Source organism: Lingula anatina, chromosome 2 (genome assembly GCF_051362555.1).
Source record: "Lingula anatina isolate TDL-2025a chromosome 2, LinAna3.0, whole genome shotgun sequence".
NCBI lineage: Eukaryota > Metazoa > Brachiopoda > Lingulata > Lingulida > Lingulidae > Lingula > Lingula anatina.
Window position 1 is genome coordinate 46565742 of NC_141768.1, and position 24260 is coordinate 46590001.

General features: G+C 36.2%; 2 protein-coding genes and 3 long non-coding RNA genes across 12 annotated transcripts in view; 2 read left to right on the forward strand and 3 right to left on the reverse strand.

The window, feature by feature from the left end:
* Nucleotides 1-1021: 1021 nt before the first annotated feature.
* LOC106158869 (uncharacterized) lies at nt 1022-4441 on the forward strand. Its single transcript, XM_013534981.2, has one exon. The coding sequence runs from the start codon at nt 1638-1640 to the stop codon at nt 3300-3302; it is 1665 nt and encodes a 554-aa protein (XP_013390435.2). The 5' UTR covers nt 1022-1637; the 3' UTR covers nt 3303-4441.
* LOC106158873 (uncharacterized) overlaps nt 3902-24260 on the reverse strand; it is a 29124-nt gene continuing 8765 nt past the window's right edge. Inside the window, exons 2-17 of one of the 5 annotated variants that reach the window (XM_087004280.1) lie at nt 15912-19631; nt 15436-15567; nt 14699-14855; nt 14153-14343; nt 13429-13548; nt 12923-13015; nt 12475-12645; nt 11860-12012; nt 11606-11689; nt 10961-11106; nt 10664-10778; nt 10345-10437; nt 10007-10162; nt 9586-9702; nt 9242-9340; nt 3902-5001 (exon numbers count right to left, since the gene is read on the reverse strand). In XM_087004280.1, the coding sequence (XP_086860406.1) occupies nt 4870-5001; nt 9242-9340; nt 9586-9702; nt 10007-10162; nt 10345-10437; nt 10664-10778; nt 10961-11106; nt 11606-11689; nt 11860-12012; nt 12475-12645; nt 12923-13015; nt 13429-13548; nt 14153-14343; nt 14699-14855; nt 15436-15567; nt 15912-19631 (5679 nt within the window). In that variant the 3' untranslated portion in view covers nt 3902-4869. The remainder of the gene's footprint in view (nt 5002-9241; nt 9341-9585; nt 9703-10006; nt 10163-10344; nt 10438-10663; nt 10779-10960; nt 11107-11605; nt 11690-11859; nt 12013-12474; nt 12646-12922; nt 13016-13428; nt 13549-14152; nt 14344-14698; nt 14856-15435; nt 15568-15911; nt 19632-24260) is intronic. The other 4 variants (XM_087004284.1, XM_087004281.1, XM_087004282.1 and 1 more) reach the window with 4 other exon arrangements.
* On the forward strand, nt 5289-7788 carry LOC147763763 (uncharacterized). Of its 2 annotated transcripts, XR_015332807.1 has the most exons (3): nt 5470-5778; nt 6346-6411; nt 6765-7788. It is a non-coding gene; the product is annotated as an uncharacterized LOC147763763 (long non-coding RNA). The 2 variants fall into 2 exon arrangements; XR_015332806.1 differs by having other exon boundaries at nt 5289-5778; nt 6346-7788.
* Nucleotides 7426-9041, reverse strand: LOC106152237 (uncharacterized). 3 transcript variants are annotated; one of them, XR_015332804.1, is made up of 4 exons: nt 8880-9041; nt 8256-8330; nt 7792-7965; nt 7426-7543 (listed from the first exon to the last, which is right to left on the reverse strand). It is a non-coding gene; the product is annotated as an uncharacterized LOC106152237 (long non-coding RNA). The 3 variants fall into 3 exon arrangements; XR_015332803.1 differs by lacking the exon at nt 8880-9041 and adding an exon at nt 8821-8835; XR_015332805.1 differs by lacking the exon at nt 8880-9041 and adding an exon at nt 8441-8455.
* LOC147763764 (uncharacterized) lies at nt 21720-23131 on the reverse strand. The gene is made up of 2 exons (XR_015332808.1): nt 22677-23131; nt 21720-21837 (listed from the first exon to the last, which is right to left on the reverse strand). It is a non-coding gene; the product is annotated as an uncharacterized LOC147763764 (long non-coding RNA).

Sequence of the window (24260 nt, forward strand, 5' to 3'; positions counted from 1 at the left end):
TGAGAGAAAATGTATTTAAATATCACATCAAAGTGGTGATTGAGAAAACATGTATTTAAATATCACATCAAAGTAAAGGAACTGCCAACACAAACAAAGCATTGGCATAAATATATTTAAATAAATAACACGTTTGAGTATAGGCCTATATCAAGTTTTCCTTTCCAATGCAATTTCAACTGTCATTTAATACTGTTGACTTGCACACCATTTCAGTAAGTCATTTTAATAATATTATATAGCAATATTATGTTAAAATTCAACTTGCAAATTTTCTACCTTCGGATTACCACATTTTGATAAAAACAGTTTAATACATTTTAACTAAACAAATGCATTTTGAAACAAACCAACAGGATATGGTCGTTCTCTTGCAGGTTCAGGATCCTCAATTAACTTTTTAACTAATTCTTCTGATACTCCATTACTATTTTGGCAGACTAGATTTTTACCATGATTAGGCCTACGTCCTGTATCATAATGTCTAAATGTTATTGGAACAGATGACCCTTCGGCGTGATCTTTTTCATGTAAATCACATTCATTTCTGACGGCAAATGTCTTGTAACAAAACCCACACTTGAACAGTTTATCTTCTCTTTTAATTATTTCATAATCACCATGCTCATTCTTTATATAATAAAATAGAGTATTTTATTGTCTCTATGGAGGTATATGGGGACTTTACGACATTCGGCTTGAAGGCTTTAACCACTTGTTATAGTTTATTTTTGCATTGTATTGGATTAATGTGGCAGTCCAAGGTTGTCCCAGGTGGTTTTCAAGTTTATGCACCCGGTTTAATATCATTTAGCGATTTTACGACAATCGTTTACTATCCAATCAAGGTGACAGCCGAGCGTGTCCACACTAGTGGCATGATTCAAACTAAATAAAATAGCATGTATTTGATTATTTTTACTAAAAACTTTAAAAATACAGTTGTTCTTTGACTTCTTAATGATAAGCAAATACAGCACACCTGCGTAATGACGTCATCAATTTATGAGCTCAACTTTTGTGTAAAATCCAGCTTTGGGTCTTGGATGAGCGTCATTGTTGTCTTGGGGTCACATCCAAATAATAAGCACTATCTTTAATGAATCTGAGTCTTTTTGCCTCCAAAATGTAAGGTGGACCTGCAGTGCAAGCCATCTGACAGAAGATATTTACATAGTGGTGCCCAAGGAGTGAAACCATGCCTGCACAGTGATAGATCAATTGATAAAAAAGCAACAAAGTTATTTCGTTCACGTACGGAGCATTTGGAAAGCAAAGAACATCAGGACAGTGGTGAGATATTTACTTCAAGAAGAAGATTTTGTTTTCATAAAAAAATATGCAATAGAGATCAACAACCAACATAAGTGTTAGTGTTGTGATTAAATTATATTTATAGTGTTGTTCATGAATGAATTAGTTCACACATTGATGTTCTGAGGCCAGATGTGTAGTAAAATTGTGTTCTCACATCATGAAGAAGTTCACAAAGATGAAAAATGCCCATGCTGTGAAACAGTTTAATACTGGAAAGGAAAAAGTACTAGTAGTGATAACCATGGAAGAACTCATATATCCGTCAATCAAAGGTAACAAATAATTACCTAGTTAATTTATTGGTTGGAATTGTTAAAATCATGAAAGAATTCAAATGCCAGTACTGTGGTAAGACATTTAACATTAAACAAAATTGCATTGTTCATGAAAGAATTCACACTGGAGAGAAACCTTACAAATGCCAGTATTGTGACAAGGCATTTGCTAAACCATGTGATTTTGTCAATCATGAAAGAATTCACACTGGAGAGAAACCATACAAATGCCAGTATTGTAATAAGGCATTTAGTAAAAAATGCAATTGCAATGTTCATGAAAAAAATCACTCAGAAGAGAAACCCTTCAAATGCCAGTTCTGTGATAAGAAATTTATTCAGCAACGGGATTACATTCGTCATGAAAGAATTCACACTGGAGAGAAAACATACAAATGCCAGTACTGTGATAAGACATTTATTCGAAAAGATCACTGCAGTGTTCATGAAAAAATTCACACTGGAGAGAAACCATATGAATGCCAGTACTGTAATAAGGCATTTATCATAAAACAGAATTGTATTGTTCATGAAAGAGTTCACACTGGAGAGAAACCATACGAATGCCAATATTGTGATCAGAAGTTTACTCAACAATGGGATTGTGTCATTCATGAAAGGATTCACACTGGAGGGAAACCATACAAATGCCAACACTGTGATAAGGCATTTAATAGAAAACACAATTGCATTGTTCATGAAAAAAGTCACACCGGAGAGAAACCATACAAATGCCAATATTGTGATAAGAAGTTTACGCAACAATGCAATTGTGTCATTCATGAAAGGATTCACACTGGAGAGAAACCATACAAATGCCAGTATTGTAATAAGACATATAACAGAAAATACAGTTGCATTGTTCATGAAAAAAATCACACTGGAGAGAAACCATACAAATGCCAATATTGTGATATGAAGTTTACGCGACAGTGCGATTGTGTCATTCATGAAAGGATTCACACTGGAGAGAAACCATACAAATGCCAGTATTGTAATAAGGCATTTAACAGAAAATACAGTTGCATTGTTCATGAAAAAAGTCACACTGGAGAGAATCTCTACAAATGTAAGTTCTGCGACAAGAAATTTACCCAAAAAGATTACTGCAATGTTCATGAAAAAATTCACTTGGGAGAAAAAACTTACAAATGCAAGCATTGTAATAAGGCATTTAATAAAAAACAAAAGTGCGTTCAACATGAAAAAAGTCACACTGTAAAGAAACTTTACAAATGTCAATACTGCCATAAGAAATTTTCTGTGAACAGTGATTGTGTTGATCATGAAAAGATTCACACTGATGAAAAACCATATAAATGCCAATATTGTAATAAGACATTTGTAAGAGAACAGTATTTCATTCAACATGAAAGTATTCACGCTGACAAATTATCTATAATGAATAATTGTGTAAATCATGAAGTTTTTCACTGTGAAAAGAAACCATACAAGTGTAAGTTGTGCTACAAGGCGTTTGTCAGCAGAAATGAATTCGATCTACATGAAAAAGATCACAATGATGTGACGTCTGTTTCAGGAGAACATGCCAGTGGACAGTATGATACAGAAATCTGTCATGGTACAAATATTGTCTGCCAGGATAGAAATGGGGTCAAACAGGAATTGGTTAAAAAGGAAATTGAGGATTACGCTCCTGTAAGAGAGCAACCATATCCTGTTGCTTTGTTTAAAAATGCATTTGCTTAGTCAAATGTAGTTTATGCGTATTTCATGATAGAGTAAAAATGATTTGAAAAAAGATCGGCATGTAGTTTTCAAGTACTAACTACGTCTTTGACTTATTTGAACAGTGTAGCTTACAGTTGTAATATGTACAGGCTTTTATTTGACCAGGTCATAATTTATTTTTTAAGTTTTACAAATTTTGCAGTGTCACATTAAACGTAAATGCTAAATTGAAAGTTTTTGTAGTGCCAATTTAAAACTAAATTCAATAAAGAAAACTATTAAGATGGCTACTAACATATATGATAGAAGTAAATGTATTATTCTGACCAAATTTTGTTCTAGTAGCCTTCAGATAGAAAATCTGTGGCCTTGGAAGACGGTTATCACCTAGGTGATCTGTACTGTATTCAGTCATTGAAGAGAAACAGTTGCAAATGAGCAAAATCTTGTTTTAATGCTATTGTATTATATTTTAATGTTATTGTATTGTAGTTCATAGTCAACTTATTGTGTCTATATTGTTTATCTGTACATTTTCAACAGTACATATTGCACCTGCATTAGTAGAATCGAAACAAGGGCTTAAAATCAGTTTTTTGAAGCAATAAACTCATCAGTCCATTATCAATTATTTTATTTGTATCTTATATATACCAATCTGAGTAGCGTTTATTATTATGACTTAATTTAAAGAAAATATCAACACATGTATATACTTCACTGGTATATATTATTATCAGCATGATTACATAAATAACACATGTAGAAATTAAAATGGACGGAACCACTTTTAAAATAATAAATAAATACATCCTTCTAAAAGAAAAATATTTTCATTAAAAATTGATTAACCACTCATTCCCACATCTTCATTCCATTGTGGACAAGAGCACATATAAATATACTGACTGTACATATGCATACCACAGAATATATAGTTTTCACTATGGTGCAATATGGCATATATGTAAATATACTATTTCATGCTAGTTTATCCAAAGGAGGAGCAGTGGGTCCTGTATCCACCTCCCCTAAGCAACATGTACCCTCTTTTTCCCTTCCCAAAATAGCGCAACAATTAAGAAAAACAAGATAAAATCAAATAATTTTCCATCTCTGTGCCCTAATTGCCTTTGCCTATTCCAGGAGGTTGAAAACGAAAACAAAACAAAACATTTTATCCTTGTGCCCCCCCCCCCCCAGCTTTTAGCAAAACACTAGACCCACCAGAAGTACGGAGCCATGTGATACACATGGCACCATTTTCACATTGTCCGAAGCTGCATGACACAACCTTGAACGCCCACAACTCTGTTTTCAGAACAACAACATCACTGGGAAAATCTTGTGTAAAATAAACAGTCCGGGCAATAGTTCTGATTGTCTTTTTTATCACATTTGCCAAGCAATGAACTTCTCTGGTATTTCCCTTAGAAGGAAGGTTTTCATAGTCTTTGAAATATCATCTTAAATGAAGTAAAGATCACTTATCTCCTAATATATTCAATACTATGTTGTATAATTCTAAAGCAGCACAAGAGAACACTTTTCACAATAATAATTATATTATGGGATTTGCAAAATTTTAAACTGGTTTTGGTTTATTTTTTATCATGATATTGGCCAGTCCATTTCTTCTATGTCTCCAGGCTCCTTGACCGAGACTTAAATACTTCAAGTGGCGGTACCACAATAAGGTGTCTTTGGGGTCTTCAGACTGTAAAACAAGGACAGAATACATGTATCTTAATTAGTCCACATCCAGAACATATTATCTGCAGAATAACTGACTTGTGGACTAAATATGGCCGACCCCACTTGAAAGCAATACCGCCTAACCCCAAAATTCTATCCCTGCCTCCATATGGATTAAATCTCAGCTCCGAGGCTAAATTGCTATAGGCCCTTGCAGGAACGGCGGATGTGGAGGTAGGGAGACCGTCAAGGGATTAGGTGGCCTTGCTTACAAGTAGGTCTGCCATATTTGATCCGCACTGTTAAGACACTATTTAAAGGATGTCTTTCCGCTGTAGACGCTTAAATAGGCCTTTCTCTGAAACTTTGCCTATTTGATCCTGAATCCCAAAGCATGTCTCACACAAAACCGTTGAGAAAATAAAGGTCGAGGTATAGGTTTTTAAGATCACTTAAAGAAAAAAAAGCGCAGCATTTTTTTTTCGTCTTAACTTCTCGCCATTACTCCCCTACGCATGGAATTCTGGGACTTGCCTCAATTTGCATATGACTGAATACTACTGTTTACTACGCTCTGGAGAAGACCCGGATGTCACTGCAAACCAAGATGGAGGGTAGTCCGAGTACACGTGAGTTGAAAGAGAGAAGAATAACTCTACGGGACAATGAAAAAGGAAATAAAACGGGAAATGCAGAAGCAGAGGATGTTATTTTCATTGGCAGGCCGGTGAGGTAGACAAAGCAGAAGTAGGAAATAAAACTGACAAGCGAGAAACTGACAAAATTCTGCCGGATACGGGTACGTTATTTCGATCTCTTATCACGTCCGACTCTTTCATTGAGAACATATTCAGGAGGCGGATTTAGGGCGTCTTCTGGTTCTTCCGGAAGACGGTTAGATTTTCAAGTTTTCATTGGCGGGTATATGTAATATTTCTGTCGAAAGGCGGTCAAAAATGGAGGATGGATCAACATTACTCGGAAGACTGTCAGAAAATATTAAATATCTCTGGATCCGCCCCTGTTATCCCTGCTGTACGCAGAAAAGTTTATTATTCTTTAGAGCAGTCAGTACAAACAAGGATTGAGCTAAATAGTCTTCTATTAAAGACTGGTTTTTGTCGGCTTACTTAGTCGTTATATCCTCAAGTCCAAAAAAAAAAAAAAAAAGAGAAAAAACAACCTTTCACTATTTACCTTATTCGAATTTAATTTAAATTAAAAGATTTAAAGCGAGCACATTAATTGCAGCATCTGATGGTAGTAAATGTTTATTCTCTGTTTACATTTTTAAAGTTGACTTCATGGGGATTCTCTGGAGAATGAGGATAATACACTGGTATATATATATATTTTTTTTATCCAGGTAATATGCATGTGGTAACATCTACCCCTACATCAGGTTCAAGGCCAACATAGAGCCAGAGCCAAAGTAAGTACCTGACACCCAGAATCCAAACACACAATAGCTGTTTATTTTACCATGTTCAGTACACCTTGCCATCAATATCAATCTAATGCATGTTAGTACTTGGAACAATGCCATTTTATTATAAAGTTTAACACTGCCATGGCAGCTAGTCCTAGAATTGTGACAAGCACAGGATATCAGTACTTATTGTGGGGAACATTATATAATAAATTGGATTTTGAAACAAATAATTTTGATAACCATGCTCTATTCAGTGCTCTTATGTCTGGCGTAGACATTACAGATAGTGGGTGCTATTAATTTCACAAAAAAATGCATTGAAGTCTTTCCAATAGTCAATGTTTTGTTTTTAGGTATACTAAGCAGCAAAGCAAGCACTCAAAATCAGGGATGACAGTAAGACCTCAAGCTGTTACATAAACAATTAGCACAAATAAAGGTACATTCCAGTCTTACAAACCAGGAATTTGACATGGGAATTACAAGTACACATTTCTAAGCAGCCATGGTGCAGATGGAACCAAGAGACTCAAGGCACCGTGGTCCTTATATGTATATAAGAATTTTTTTAATCAAAATGATGATTACCTCACATAAACTTTTCTTTTATAAATCCATCCAGACATACATTATTTCCTTGTATGACATTAACTTTTAAAATGATTGATTTTATGAACAGATTGTGTACAGAGTTGCATTTTACTTTTGATATGAGAAAGGGATAAATGAAAGCACCTTGTTTTTCTATGCCTTTATTTTTTATGTTCACTGAATGGTTGCACAAATTACAGTAGAATGAAAAGAATCCTTCTACTCAGTGACTTGCATATTACAGGTCTTATGAATGTTTGGTCAGTAAACTGATACTTGTGGTAATAGTTATTCTGTGATTTTCTTCAAAGTGAAGTAATCCAGCAAATTCAACGGCAGTCAAAATGTAGGGGACATTACAGTGAGTGGGAGATGGGCCAGTCCCATCTCCACTGATACCGAGTCATTGCTTGGTAAATTCTCTAGCAAAAGCATCTTTATATCCAGTGCAAGGCCAGGATTTCCATCACACTTGTCACAATGTATTCAGCACTTTCCTTGGCAACACCATCATTTTCTTGGCAACACCATCATGTATGCTCTGATAATGAAAAAAATATATTCACTTTTATATCTGTCATTTCTGTTTTGATATGTACAATAGCTTACTTCAAAAATAAAATATTTGAAAATGTATGAACACTAAAACAACCATAAGGACTGGATTTCACACCACCAAATTTTATCGAATAAATTTACTTTGAAAATAAGAAGGAATATGAATGGTGTTTGTGTATTGTGAGAAACTTAGAATTTATCTTTTCAATAAAGATTTAATGAGTTTTATACCTCTTCTGTGAGTTACTGAATTCTCCTTTCATGTTCTTGAGTCAATCCTCCTGATCTCACACCTCTTCCAAGCCTTGTACTACTGGACCTAGAAGTGCTATGTATCACTGCCAACTCTACTAAACCTTTATACAGGGCTTTTTTCTAATGAGGCCGACATCACAAGATAGTATGCTGTAAAATAATAATAAAACTAATAATAATAATAATTGGCACTGATTTAATTGCATGCTAGTAATAATGTTGTGAACTGTTCAAAATGGGTTTCACTTCAATTAATCATTGTCCTGCACTCAAGCGTATCAATTGTTATCCCTAAACTATAAGTTTTTTGTATGTGTGGATTATTACATGTGAATATAGGTGAGGGTAAGGTGGGTCCTACACATTACTATCAAAACTAAGGAATATGCCAGATTAACTAAAAGGCCTGTATTATTTAAAAATAACAGAAAACTCTTTACCTCAGGGAGCTCTTTATCCTCTAGTTCTGGACTGCTCTGACTGCTTGCCTCATCAACAATAGGCCTACTCTCGATCTGAAAAGTATAAAAACAGATCGACTAGAAAAGCAAGATAAGATACGTGTGTGCGTAGCACAAAATTCAGGCACTCCTATTGACGATTTTGACATCTGCACGATGCTCACCACTACTGCCAGTAAGTATCAAAATCGTCTGGAACGCATTTGTAGTCCGTGCTACGCTGTGCGTGCAAATCGCGATGTCAAAATTGCGGCTCAGAAAGCATAGCAAACAACAAAAAAAGTATCAGTCGTTCATAAATATCCAACCGAAAAGGGCTGGTTCAGTTGACCCGAAAAATATCACTGTCTCTAATCATGTCACCGGTATATTTCCTGGTACAAGTTACTCATTCGGTGAATCGGCATTGAGAATTACGGCATCAAGCACTGTTGACATAATAGGCTACACTCCGTCGTAAATATTTCCAAGCCATTCGTTGATTTTTGGACTATTTTAACCGACGAGAAGTTAAAGAATTCTTTAAATGTTTAAGTGCACAAACCTGTTCACGAACAATGAAGGGAGAGAGTTTTAACTAACGTGCATCTGTAAACGACTTACTTCGAACTCCACCGCGCCATATTTGTTTCTCCTAGTGTACGAGTGCTATTTTAGGCAACGCACTCTGATTGGCTAAAACCTTGCGGTAGTCGTCTTCTCTTTTTTGGGGAGAGGACGTTCTCCAATACAGACTCGAATGTGAAATAATTAATTATTTTGATTGCCGTCTACCTCAAAGGCGAATTTTGGTTTAGATCGTGACCTTCATATATAAGAAAAAGTTTGGGATATGTTTTAATTTCCCTCATATCGGAAAGAGCCCCTTTAAGTAGTTATTATATATCACATTTAAATTTGAAAAAAGCATATTTGTTGAACATCAAACAATGTTTTGGCCAATAAATAAAATGTCAATATCTTACCTTAAAGAGAAAGACATCTTTTGCCATCTCATGGATCTCAAAGACCTCTGGCAGTTCTGGGTCTATGGCAACTACACACTTGTCTAGATACATAGGTTCCTTAAGATAAAATGAAAAAGGGACTAATATTAAAATATGCAATTTTGTGCTTAATAAACATTAATGACATAACTAATTTCAAACAAAGGACATCAGCAAAGCTTCTGCTTGCATCATTTCCAAATCTGCTGAAATTACTGAAAACTGATGTGTGCCATCTCCAGAATTTTCAAGAAATTACTATAATATTAAAACCATGTATGAAAATTGAGAATAAACATTAAGTAAAATAACACTGTCCATACCCTAATACTTTGAAAGCGTCCTCCTTTCTCCCGTATGATCACAAGCGCTGCCTGCTGTGGGACTGTATGTGGTCTGGGAAACAGCATCACTTCATCCAGTGTGTTGTAAGGCTTGGGCTGGAAGGAGAGAAGATGGCATATTGAGGAACAGAAACATTTTACTGATCTAAAATTACTTTATATTCAAGGAAACATAATTATGTCGGGGAGAACATTGCCCTCAGTGTTTACACAAATACCTAAGCATGTTTTAAACAATTGAAACATTTGATCAAAATTATTCTTATCCTTTCTTTTTTTTTTGTCAAATAAATTCTTTTATACACAAGACATATAGGGAAAACTATAAAGTATATATTATTCTAGTTTAGTTATTTTAAAGCAACTGAAATATTTTATTACAACACTTTTGTATACTTACATTTCCAAGTGTGGCCAAAACACCAAAAATAGGTGCAAACTTGAGATTCTTGTACTTCCTGGGCCAGGTAGAGTCAGCAGGCTGTGCATACTGTAGCTTTCCAGCAGTAATTATTTTTACCTCATTCCTGGTCCAACATAGCGTTTCCAAGGCAACCTGATAAGTCAACATTCAAGATATTTATAAAATACAAAACAATAAGACTTACTGCATCTTACATTCAAATTTGCTAGGCATATAAATTACCATGCTATTTAGTAATAATTTGCATGGAACACTACTAATTGCATTTTTTTCTCAATATAATTATAAATATCAAGTGGTAAGAAACAACTCACCTTGTTTAGTTCTATATTGTCAGTACCTATGCTCTTCTTGGAGCCTGATCCTTTTCTCCGTAATCTGAGTCCAGTGGCTGAGGCTTTGGTTTTCTGGAGGGATAAATTATCAAATTAACATGCATGCAGTTAACACTTCTCAAACATTTTTATAAAACATTTCCTTCTATCACCGCAATTTCAAATAAAGTTTTTAAAAATAGATCACTATAAATAAGTACTGCTCATCCTATTGGAACTGAATCACTGAACTTATGGAAAACCAAGCTAAATATTTTTTTTTCTAATAAATTACAAAAAAAAAAAAAAAAAAACTAACTGCATTGATATGATCCAGGATTTCTTCTACTCTACATTGAGCTTCTTTTATTGCTTCCCTGTCTTCGTGATGACTAGATGTGGACTTGTGTAACCTCCCAAGGAGCAGAGGGTACCTGGAAAATAAAAACATAGCATACCAGGTTTAAAATAAAAGCTTTCTGCGTGTAAGCTTAAAACTGCCAAAATAACTAAAAGTACTGCTTTCTTAATAACATACATTTACCAACCACACCAACATTTGTCACATTTTATATTAAAATTTGCTTTTATTTTTGTGTCAACATATGGAACTTACTTCATGATTCTCTGTACAGGCACCATGAGAAAAGACTTGAGATTCATTCTCCTGAGCAAGGAGTTTTCTGTTTGAGACACATGTAGGAATATCCGCAGTAGCTCTTTCTCCTTCTCCAGTTGTTCCAACAGAAGTGGAGCTGCTGCCTGTAAAAATACAAAGTATATAAAACTGAACTTACCTTCAAATAACAATAATCACCATTGACCCAGTCTCACTTTACACAATCAAGACTTCTCACCCAGATTCTTCTAACACAATCTAGACTTCTCACCCAGCCTCACATAACACAATCAAGACTTCTCACCCAGCCTCACATAACACAATCTAGATTTCTCACCCAGCCTCACATAACACAATCAAGACTTCTTACTCAGCCTCACATAACACAACATCACCATTGACAGTATAAAAACCCCTTGTCAATGACTCTGAAATGTTTATGGTGCTGATAGAAAGTTGTGTCGTATTTTGGCAAACAAAAATGACAGCAATTACAATACTGTATTACTGTATCACTAGTTCTGTTTTAGTACAAGATTTGAGTATTGTATTCACAAATGTACAGTCTTTGCAGCAATTTTTTCTACTTGGCAGCTATTCCAGGCCATCAATAATATTCCACATATTTCTCCCTTGTCCTACCTGTTTCACACAGTAGTTCTCAAAAGCCAGGAACATGTTGGAGGATTCCAGGAAAAGTTGTCCTATATATACTGTGACATAGTCCTAGAGAATAAGAAATTAAACCAGGTACGGTATGTAATAATTTTATAAACTTCACTGATCCTGTGATCCTATTTTGAGTATCTTTAACAATATAAATGATCAAATGGTCAATGCTCATGTATATTAAATGATATTCCAGTGATATTAGTGAAAGTTCCAAGTTCACTCACCTCATCTCCCTGTTCATTGGCCAATTCAACGAGATCCTGCAGTTTGTCTGCAAATTTGTCATTGATGTCAATCAACTCTTGTAGATTGATGAAGATAGTGTCTAACTGTTCAGGAGTCAGCAAAGATGCTGTTTCCATTGGAGCCATAAATTCCTAGCAGAAAACAGACACCAGACACTGAATGAAAAGTTAAACTACAATTGTACCATACATAATTCCATATGTCCTGAAGATAAAATATTCTGACTGTTAATTGTCTGAGTTTATAAGGTTTGGAGTTTAAGGTCAACTTCCAAATCAAGCACACAACTTGTCGTGCTACCTGGATCGATCCAACTCTTACTTAAAGGTATAGTCAGTGTAATCAACTTAATTGTCTGACACATCTCCTCAACCAGTAAAGATGTAAATAACAATAGTGTGTGCTTGGCTCTTGGAAGATTTTTCACTGATCCAGCCTCACGCAACACAATCACCAATGACCCAGACACACCTAGCACAATCAGCACCACTGACCCAACCTCACCTAACGCAATCATCACAACTGATTCAGCCTCACCCAACACAATCACCACCACTCACCCAACATTACCTAATACAATCAGTCTAACCTACCTCCTTGATGATGCGCAGATCTCTGCCATAGCTGAGTTCTGTGTCTACCAGCTCCTGAATGGTTTCCTTCCTCTCCACTCTACGTGAATGACACTTCGTGCACAGTGTTTCCACACAATCCTCCAGGTCCAACACACTGATGGTTTTGTTGCAATCCTCACAGACTGGGCCCTAACAGAACATTAACACTTCATGTATCAATGTCTTTGTGTCTCTGATTAGTTTTGTTATAAACACATAATTTCAGAGAATTATGGACAAATCCTGAGAGTCAGAATGGCAAACCTCAATAGTGTTTTTTTTCAGCCAAAATAAATCATCTTTACTGTTTACAAAAAGACTTTTACATATAAAAGTAAGGCATTGCATGGTATCAATGGTAAAATTGTACATTGCAATAGCAGCTGCATGCTACATATATGACTATTTCATACAACTTTGTGCCTACCGCATATACCTTGCTTTTCTTTTTCATTCCTGCTTTGGTCTCAGATCCAACCCCACTGTCCACCCTCTCCACTTCTGCTCCCTTTGGGGTATCCTGTGAGATAGACAGAAAAAATTGCTTAAAAAGTAAATATTTTCATGTCTTATGCTGTAACAAATAAATTAATTAAAAAATCCAATAACAACAAAAATAATGTCTCTTACAAAATTAACATTTTAAGCTGAAATTCTTAATATTTTACACTGAATTGAAGTGTTGTGATCATGTGGTAAATTATAAATTTGTTTATTTTTTGTGTCAAGCAACTCTCAGATTGGCCATGTCTGCACAGTTCTCAACATGCAGCCAATATAAGGCCACTTTATTGATTACATTGATAATATCTAAAAATAATTGTGACTAGACTTTCCCTTTATATTGTTCTACGATGCATAATGATTTTGATCACAAAAATGGAAAAATCACAAAAATATCCCAAGATCCATCCCTGGACCATAATGCTGTACCTTGGCTGTGTCTGCAGAGTCCTGCACCCCCTCAGTAACCCCGCTGTCAACACTAGTCATGCTTACGATGCTGAGGCGGTTCTTTTGCCTGCTTGGCTCGTGCCTACCTCTAGTGCATGCCTGAGAGAGGAGGAGAGGGAAGAGAGGGTGCAATGGTTAGTTGTTCTTTTATAGGGTGCACTAAAACATGCCATTTCAAAAAAGCAAGCAAGAAAGGGGTAGATGTGCCAATTAAGATGGTTGTAAGGATTAGAATTAGTTTTGCTTTTTTTTGGTTATTTGGTATGGTAATTCAATGAATTGTTCAAACTATCTGCATGGTCTTATCCTTGAAAAATTTTAGTTCAATCAAAATTCTGAACTAAATCAATGAAATCAGGGAAATATATTTTCCTTACCCACATAAAAATATTTGAAGCATTTTGCCAAAATATTTTATGCCAGGATGGGTGACCTAAGTATTTTTTTTACTTAAATTCCCCTAATTAACATTCAGGCAGTTTTACAAAACCTTTGAGTAATATACTAGTACAATAGCTGTGTGCCATGCAATAATTCTCATACAGCAAGACAGTGCATTTGCTTTTAGTGATATTAAATGGACATCAACAAAGTGTGCATGCACACACACATATCACCCTCTGCTCCCTTTTGTAAGACATTCATGTCCCTCAATCACAAAATAGTTAGTGCAAAACTTATATTTATACTAATAAACACCAACCTCTGCGCTTGTGTCATCCTCATAAATCTCCTCCAGACTCTGAAGACTTGAGCTCTCTTCTAATGTTTTAAACGAACCAGTTTGGACCTCCTGCAGAAAACTGAGGATTTCTTCCTTCGATGTTGCTGATGACAGTTTTCTTTTGCTGACATCTTGAGCTTTTAGTGACATCTTCTTAGAACCTCTGGTTTCTGTGAAAATAGTTACCGTGTCTTATAATGATCACAGTTTTAGCTCAGGTGTCACAGTATTGAGGACAGACCACAGATTTTGAGCGTAAGCATGAGTGAAACAAGGAGGCTTTTAGGCCCACTAAATTTTTTACCGATTCTGGGTTCAAATTATACCCTACCATTCATAATGCAAAAACTGATGTTAAATTACATCACCTAAACGCGTTTTAAACAACATATAAACATGCAAATATCTTATCTATGTAACTTAATTTGCAAAAATCTGGAACCTTTAACATACAAATTGTCTGCAACAAGCATCGCTGCATCTTTTTGTACATAAAAATTAATCTTCATTGTTTCTCATAAATACCTCTTGCTTTCAATCTTTGTTCTTTCTGAGAATTCTGTCTTTCTAAAGCCACTTCATCAAACGGATCACTTTTGTTGTGCCTTAGTTTCTTGTCTTTTTTCCTTTTCTTCTCTTCTTTGATGTCTGAAACATCTGATGTTGATCTTGTGACTGAAATCTGAGGACACAAAATAGATAAATACCAAATTCTGATAATGTAGATTTTACACTAAAACAGTGGTCATTCATATCAATATAAGTAATATGTATCAATATATATAACTGATACAGAAGTGACATATTCAAAATTAATGGCCAGCCTCCACTTCATCCATTAAAGATTTTTTTATTCATTTCTCGTCACATGAATGAAATACATTTCTAAATTGTCTGTATAATAAGTGTTGTATTTTAATACAAATTCAGGATAGGGAATGTGATTCCGCTGCCTTGTGTTGTGTTGATCAAGATTTGGCAATCGATAGAGTGAAATGAATTTATTAGCCACCCCTCAGTTTAGATTCATAAATGTAAAAAAAGAAAGAAAATGATGCATTCAGTTCAAACTGAGTGCTACTTTTCTTTTCAACTCTCAATATGATTCAGGCGATGATACAAAAAAAAAAAAAAAAAAAAAGTGATAGCAAAGTGGAGCAAAATAAATATGGAGTGAAAAAATGTGGTACAGTATAAAAAGGCCAGGCCAAAACAGACTACAGAATCAGAACCTGGTCACCAGGCAGTGGTTTTCTAGCTACCTGACTAAGTTCAGTCTGTTCCAGTCGTTTGAACCTCTTGCTGTACTTGGTGAACAGATCCTCAGACCTGGGTGCAGTGTATCCAGACTGAAGGGCCTCTACATAGTTATTGAACCTGGGACTGGTGGTCATCTTGAGGAGGAGAAAATGTGATAATGAAAACATGATGAGTGCAGATAATCGAAAAGTGATGATGAATGTGAATTTTTTTCAAAGCTAGCAACTCTCATCAAAACCAATTTACAAAAGTTAAAAGATGACATAAAAATAAAATTTCAATAGCTTTATCTTAAATACCTGCAAATGAATTGACCACAACAAAAACAATGGAATAAATAATTATAAAAAGAAATAAACAAATAAATATATTCAGTAATAAGATGATAATAATCTAGCACACAAAAATACACCATGCCATGCTGTTTCATGCAAAAAGGGGTAAGGGGTGTTCAAGCCTCAAATCTCACACCACCTACCTCAGGTCTTGGAGAGTTCTCCGCTGAGCTGATTTCTTCCTTCAGATCTCTAGCCATACTTGTACCTGCTGTTTCTTCCTTTCTCTCAGGTTGCTCAAGTCCACAGTCCTCAAAACTGACATCATCAAATTCTCCTAGACTTCTAGAACTACTGGGCACATCAGGCAAAGTATGTTCAGAGCATTCCAAGTCGGATTCTAAACTAGATAGATCTAAGTCTAACATTTCTACGTCCCCCAGTCTCTGGTGCTGGGAAACTGAAAAGTCTACAGGTGCCATCTGGTGTCTGGGACTAGAAGGGAACATGCTATTGTCTCTAGGTAACATGTCTAGTCTATAATCAGTAGAAGTAACTGCCATGCAGCTATCAAGATCAGGCTCAATACTCACTTTATAATCTTTTTTCTTGGTATACAAGTTCTGTTTGATAGGAGCACTGCCTTGTTCTTGGTCCTTTTTGGCAGTACGTTTCATATCCTTTCCTTCCTCACTGACAGAACTCGGCAAGAATGTGGCATCCCCAGAACTCAGTCCTAAACTGGAATGTGGTCTAGGAGGTGGTTTAGACTTTCCTTTCTTTTTCTTTTCTGAACCTTTTCTTGTCTCATTTTTCTTCTCATCATTATCATAAGAAAGGGGAATTTCACTATCGTCTTTACTTATTGACCTAATCTTTTTTATTTGATTGTCAGACTTGGCACGAGAGAAAGCTGGCTGTGGATGGTGTGACATGGAATCATTTCTCCTATTTATAAATGGCTCAACACAGTCGTTGTCCATTTGATATTTTCTGAGATATTTCTCATATTCTTCTTTAACATGTCTTTTTGGTTTCTGTCTGCTACTACTACTACTACTTGGCACATACATTTGTTCTTCTAACTGTTGGTGCTGGAGGACTTTCACATCTGTTACTGTTCCTAAATCAGATTTACTTTTCCCTCGATGTTTTTTCGATGTATGTTTGGAGGAATCTTTTGGGGTACTCTCCCTATCTGATGCTTCCACCAGGGTGAGGATATCATCATCCTGACTTTGAGATTTCCTGGAATGTTTTCTGTGTTTCACTTTATCAATGTTGTCATTGTCATGGTTACCGGCCTGTTCTAGGAGATGAGCCACATTCCCCAGGTCTGACTTGCTCTTTCTTCTTCGATGAGGCTCAGTTACAATCTCATCAGAGAATGTCACCCTGGGGCTGCTTTGGCAACTTTTATCAGATTTACAGCGTCGGAGCTTTTCTTTTTGTATGTCTGCATCATGCAGAGCATCTTCAATTTCTTTTAATGATGAAGGGATTTTGGTTTTTGACAAATGGCTGTCCTGATCATCCAGTGATTTTGACCTATGGTGTTGGGACTCCTGTCCAAATAATTTCTGCATTGACTTGTATCCCCTGGGGGAATTACAGTGACCTCTGTCCACTGACTGTCCAGTCTTTGTCATTATCTTTGGAACAGTAGGGTTAAGGGCTTGCACATGAATTTCCCATGATGACTGGGGTGAAGCAGTATTGTCAGATGTGCTAGGTGAGACAGCTGCATTGCGTGGAGATGTTCTCAAGTAAGATTTAACACCAAGATCCATTGATGGACTGTTTAAAGTGTAAGTTTGCCCAAATAGAGTTGGAGACACGGGTCTTAAGCTATCAGGGTGGTCTCCATGGGGTCTAGACCCTTTTAAAAGGAATGTGTCTGTATATTGTCTGTCTTTTGCGCAACTCTTTAGATCAAATGTAGAGGTTGATGTTGTCATGGAAAATGAAGAAGGAAATACCATTTCATCATTTGAGCAATGGTCAGGTACAATACCAGCAATATTAGGTACAGAGCCTCCATATTTTCTTCTCAGTTTGAACTCCTCAAAACTTGGAATGTGAAATTTAGTCTTCCAGGGGACAAGCCTTTCAGGTTCAGAATTTGACTTACTGAGAGATGACCTGGTTGACGATGCCTCGACTAAATCGTTATCAAAACCACGAGGCCATTTCTCAGGTGTTGGCGGTAAACTCTTAGAAACTCCCTCACTAACATTATCCACTAAATCATAACTTTTACATTTCCCCTGCTGAGCAAAGAGCTGTCGTTTTGCTGTAGCGGCTGACAGTGTTGAAGGACTCCCGTCTTGGTTGTCACTTGCTGTGGGACTGGGCCTATTCTGTTGGCTTGTATTCTCACCCACTTTCACATTAGCCACTAGGCTTAACGAAGACTCTGAAAGCGAAATAGGTATTCTACCAGAATACTGACTAATTTTTGAACTTTCATTCATGATATGTTTTGATTTCCTTGTGCCATCTACAATTCCTTCTACATCTTTGTCCCCATTTGGCATGATATAGTTCTTGTTGTCTGGACTGTGAAATAAATCAAGTTGTGTCTGTGTCAGAGGATAATCACCAGTTTGAAAGCCACTTTGTGCAAATTGAGCATTCCTTGATTTGTCTCTTAAATACTTTGTTATCAAGTCTTCCGTGTTCGAATTGTAAGTAACAACTTGCTCCCTTTTTGACTCAATATTTTTGATTGGTGATGATTCTTTAATGCCATATTTCTGCTTGTATTCCTTAAGGTAATCTATTTTGCCAGCTTTTCCTTGTAGATTATCCACCGAAGAAGAGCAATTCTCTTGAGGTTGGCGGTCCTTTGATGTTTCATTGATTATAGTAATCTCAGTTGCACCTGACATTTCTAATGTCTGGCAGCTGGGAGACAAATCATCAGTTTCCACAGATAGCGTTTCCGATTTTTCATTAATATAACTACCATCAGGTTTATTTTCATAATCAATCTGGCCGTTTGGAGACAAAGCAATTTCGGATTCTTCATTCTGTATCGCATCCTTGGGAACAGGATATTTACCATTTTGCTCTTGGATATCTATTTCAAATGAGTAAGACTCATCACTTTCCTCCAAGTCTACCTCCAACTCTGCTGCATGCTGTATCCTAAGCCGCCTCTCCTCTGCAAGTAGCCTCTCCGTCTGTTCTAGCTGTGCCTTTATGCGTTCTGTTATATCTATTTGCTTTAAGGCAGCCATTTTTGTTCTCTGTTTTATAATGTCGAAGTAGCTGTGTATCTGCCCCTCTGTTCCTCTCGGAGGGGGTTGTTGGTCTGCAGCTTGCACACCATTATTTGAATTATTTTTGTATATTTCCAATTTAGTATCTGAATTATTTCCATAACTTCCTTTCTTTGAACAATTTGAAGTTTTGGGGTGAGATTGACTCACCCCATTTTGTTCAGATGTCCTTAGTTTAATTTTCAAAGATCTTTTTTGGCCATGTTTTGAGCTGGAAATTCTTGCTTTATTGTTTGTTGTGGCAGATTTTTTGCTTGAAACCACATCTCCACAGTCATTTTCTAACTGATTGAACTTTAATTTGCCACAGCATGAAGTGAAATCAAAACTTTTTGTATTTTGCTGCTGACATTCAGAATGAGACTCGACAGCCTTCTCTTTTGCTCTTATTTTTCTGTTTTTTCCTTTGCTCTTGTCATGTTTCTGTCGTCTTGATTTGTTCTCAGTCTCAGGGTCCCAGTGAGAGCTTGTGTTGAGAGCAGTCTGGTGATGTGGATGAAATCTATCATTTGATTGGCTGAATTGGTCGTCTGCTTGGGCCAACACAAGTGAATACCTGTCAATCAGTTCTTTGCTTGACCATCTGGTCACTTGCTGCTCTGGTACATCAAACCTCACTTGTTTAACTTTTCTTTCTGCCTGAAAATGAAAAATTTCCGTCATTTTAAACAAATCTGTAAAGACATCTTCAGAATTACAGTATTCTCATGGAAAAAAATTAAGTACAGCCAACAGCTGGCCACTGCAAGTGTGTAGCTGACAATATTTTTGTCTCAATCCCAGATAGCATGTCGCCGGTGGGCCGACGTTGGGCCGCCGACTCCAACTACGTCGGCCCACCAGCTACTGTCGCCGGTGGGCCTACGTTGGCCTGACCATCGGTCCAACGTTGGCCCACCAGCGACATACAGCTTGAGCGGCCCAACGTCGGCCCACAGGTGACAAGTAGCTGGTGGGCCGACGTAGGTCCACCGCTTTTATCTATTTTTTTATTTTCTTTATTATTCATTAATTCATTGATTTATTAATTTTTTGATAATTATATTATCATTATTATTGTCATATATAATGGACAAAACACAATGTAATATTTCAAGAGTGTTTATTCTTATGTAATATTTCTTCCTTAAAATACAACAACGTGGCAAGTTATAATGGACCTTGAGATAAATTTTTTAAAAAAAAACCATAAATTCTATTCCTAAAGTATAGAAAACATAGGTAATCTTCCACTATGAGATGTGGCCTCACCCCCTCCCCAAGCCATACCAGTTACACTTATCTTTCCTTGCAGTTACACTTTTAAAGTAACAAAAAACATTCATCTTACAAATCTTCAAACAACAGCATATATAAAATACTTAAGTTAACTCCATTCAACACTGTTGCTGTACCCACATGGTAACAAATAATCTGTTTGAATGCATGCGCCTGTAGGTTTAAGCATTTAATAGGGTTAACAAATGGGAATTATTTTATATAAAATGACCTCCTAACACATCCCAAAGCCATACCAGTCTTAGGCTTCGTTCACATGCAATGTCTATTTTCTAAATTCTATTTTCTATTCGCGCTATCTTATGATCACGGTCTGTGCACTGAATATCCCGCCGCTTAATTACTGGCAGCGCGAGCCAGTTACTTATAGTAACTTATAGTAACTGGCTCGCGCTGCCAGTAATTACGTGGCGGGATATTCAGTGCACAGACCGTGATCATAAGACATACCGCAAATAGAAAATAAAATTTAGAAAATAGACATTGCATGTGAACGAAGCCTTATACAGTCTTTACTTGCACTAGTTATTTAATGCAATCATTCACCTCACAAGCTTTCCAACAACAACATCATATAAAATACTTATTTAACTCTATTCAAAAACTGTTTCTAGTACTGTATCTGGTAAAATATTAATTTGAACGAAACATAAACTGTCATAAACATATGCATATATACCGGTACGTCCATTAAGCAGTACAGGGAAATAAATTTTCTTATATTTCCAAAGCCATACCAGTCTAATGCTGTCTTTACTTGCAGCAAATAACACTATGTAGGAACAATATTGTTCATGTCACAAAATATACAAACAACAACATAAAAAATTCTAAGTTAACTCTATTCAATACTCTAACTGCAACATATCTGTTTGAAAGAACCAAGCATGAGTGCTTTAATTTGTAGTCAGAACAATTTAAACGGTCAAAAACGTCATATACATGTTCATGTAGATCCAAGCACAGTTATTCTATGTCTTCGGCAAATATCCCCTAACCTTAATTAATAGTCAATCTTGACTAAGGTATCCAAATTTAATTTCTCAATTAGCATGTAACATGATACATACTTTCAACTCAGGACCAAAAAAAAAAAAAAAAAAACAGTCTGAATCCTAGGATGATGACACAATTGTCTCTTGCAAAGCCTGGACTCAGTCTTTTTCTGAAATTAACACATTGAAGTGATTGCAAGTAATTGTCCATCATATCCCTATTAAACTGAAGTGTTTACATGTAAATTCAACATAAGTAAAAGGATTGGCATGGAGATCAACATCATCAGAATGAGAATAAACTGATCTATTTAAGAAACCAACTGATACATGTAGTGCAAACATGGAAAAGAATCTTATTTTTGTATTAAAACAGTAATTTCAATTTTTTTAATATGTGTTAAAAGAGACAAAAGAAAATAAATATGATTAAATACAAGCATGTAATACATACCAATCTTCTTCAACAATCTTCGCTGCCTTCCTCCCTCCCTGTCACTGGCATTCTTCAACCACACGTTTTTATGATCCTTTCCGCGTCACTTTCCATTATACCATTTTTTTGGCAGCATCTGTTAAAAATAAAACATTTTTATATATGGTATATGAGAGCAATGTTAATTTATCATATTCCAGCACTAAAATTTAAACTGTAGATAACAGAGGTGATGCTAGAGTCATTAAAGAAAACATCATACAAAATTTCAGGTTATATCTTGGAAAATAAACAACATTTCAACAAGGTCTTCAGTCCCAAAAGATTTCACTTTCTATAGTGAGTAGATAGCATACAACGTATTTGATTGACAGGCAGTATGTTGCCTTGACAACGAACTAGATATAGCCAGTTCATCCAGTCCAATCTGGCTTTGAAACCAGGCAGCACAGTAGGCCTACTTGTGTAGTGTCTGTTTTTGGAAGGGTCTTTATTACTAGAGCACGTAGATTTTTAACTAAATAAATGTTCAGAAGTTAACCTGATATGTGAATAAATTTTGTCTGATGAAGTTCTGGAGGGTGTTCACTTTCATAATTTGGCGGTAAGTTTGCTCAGACTTCGTTTTGCGACTGCATGCGTTTTGTGCCAAAAGTAGGTCACTCTTTTCAATGCCGTCTAGGAAGAGGCAAAAAGAAGTTAGTATGCAACAGAAAATGATTTTTTTAAAGATTTTTGCTCCACATTTCTAAAAAAACATGACCTGTTCGTCGGACAGCCAACCCTGCAACTTCACCTGTCCGAACTGAATTTTACTTGTCCCGTACAGGCGGACAGCCGTTGACGTCGAGCCCTGCTTAGACACAACAGCACAATCCCTGCAGAACATACCGTTTAATAAAAATATACTTTGTATACAATTTAATTGCACAGTATGCCTACAAGTATTTACATTGTATTAAAATATAGACTTACCTTCTTACAATAAGCACAGCACGTACGTCCAACTCGGTGGGAGAGCTGACAGACAACGCAGTCGTCTCGCGACGTCGCCGCATGCTTTCGTAACGTGTATCCGTCGCGTGTTGGACGTCATGTGATATTTGGAAGCCAATAAAAATTGCACATTCCGTAACAGGTTAAAAAGACCTTAGAATCGTCTTCGTCGCTCTGGGGGTAGCGCAATTAAGCAGCCACGTACACAAATTTGGCGTGTATTTAAAATTTGACCGTATAACAACAACGTCGCTGGTGGCCCGACGGTGGGCCACCGGTGGCTATCGACGAAAAGTAGCGCTCTTTCCGTCGTCGGCCCGCCAACTACACGTCGCTAATGTATAGACAGCGGGCCGACAGCGGCCAGCTAGCGACGTATCGACGTTATATGCGTAGCTCCAAATCGACGTCGGGCCGACGACGTCATGCTATCTGGGATGTCTTTAAATCTTAGTGGCTTAATGTGGAAAACTGCTTGAAAAACACATACATTAACTTCTCCCTAAAGATTCTAGGATCTCTAACTCTCACCACATATATTTCCAATGTACTAGAAATTTCAACAAATTCTCTTAATACTTAAATCTTTCATTCCCATCACTCTCCATCTTTCATTGAATAAAACAGGCAGGAGTAGCAATCTATGACCCTAAAGTTTGGGAGTGTACAAATCTATTCATTTGAAAATGGCAGAACTGGGTCAGACTACACTTCACTGCCTTGTGTACCAGGTCACTGATGTCTGGCACGTACATGAACACTTATAAACCAGGATGATTGAAAATTATGTTTGCGTTGACAATATTGATGACTGAGTTGTTATCATATGTTGTGCGCTAGGTCCTTTTAGGATATTAGTCACTTTCTGTTCCGTTCATTGGGCATGACCAATATGCTAAAAAAATATATAAAAATGCAGTGAACTAGTGCCTCAGCTGGTAGACACAAATAACATAACGACAAAATCTGTACTATTTTAAATTACAATAATGATTAAAGCCTGTTTTTTTTAAAGTTACAAACCTTCAATAAAATAGTCTTCTTAGATTCTTAAGTTCAAACACCCTTTAAAACGTCTTTGAGAAAAGGCATGTTAAAACTCTGTAAAGAAAATTCATTAAAAAAATTGCAGGTCTGAATCCAAAATCACAATCACAATCTGTCTGCCATGTCTCTGTGAACTAAGAAAAAAAAATCCAAGCTCACACCTCCCCCGAGTCTTAATGCATCGATCAATCATTCTTCAAACAATGATGAGGCTAATATGATTTTTTTTCCTTTTCAAAAAACCCATAAACGTCAGCTGCTGTCATCAAAGCTGACTGGAACAATAAGCAACCCCACTTAGAGAAGAAGAACAGAAATAAGTTCTAATATAAAACCATAAATATTAAAAAAAAAAAAAAAAATCCTACATTTTGTTGTCTGGAGATCTTGTCTAGAATTTTAATCCACCACAGTTGGGCAGACTGATAAAGTTCCTCCATTCATAATGGTAATGGCATAACAGAATAAACAAATGTGACACTGAACAAAAGTCGTCAGATCAATAAGAATTGGGGC

What these genes read in the sequence shown, in the direction of transcription:
- LOC106158869 (XM_013534981.2), top strand. Translation starts at nt 1,638, where the DNA reads ATGAAAGAATTCAAATGCCAGTACTGTGGTAAGACATTTAACATTAAA.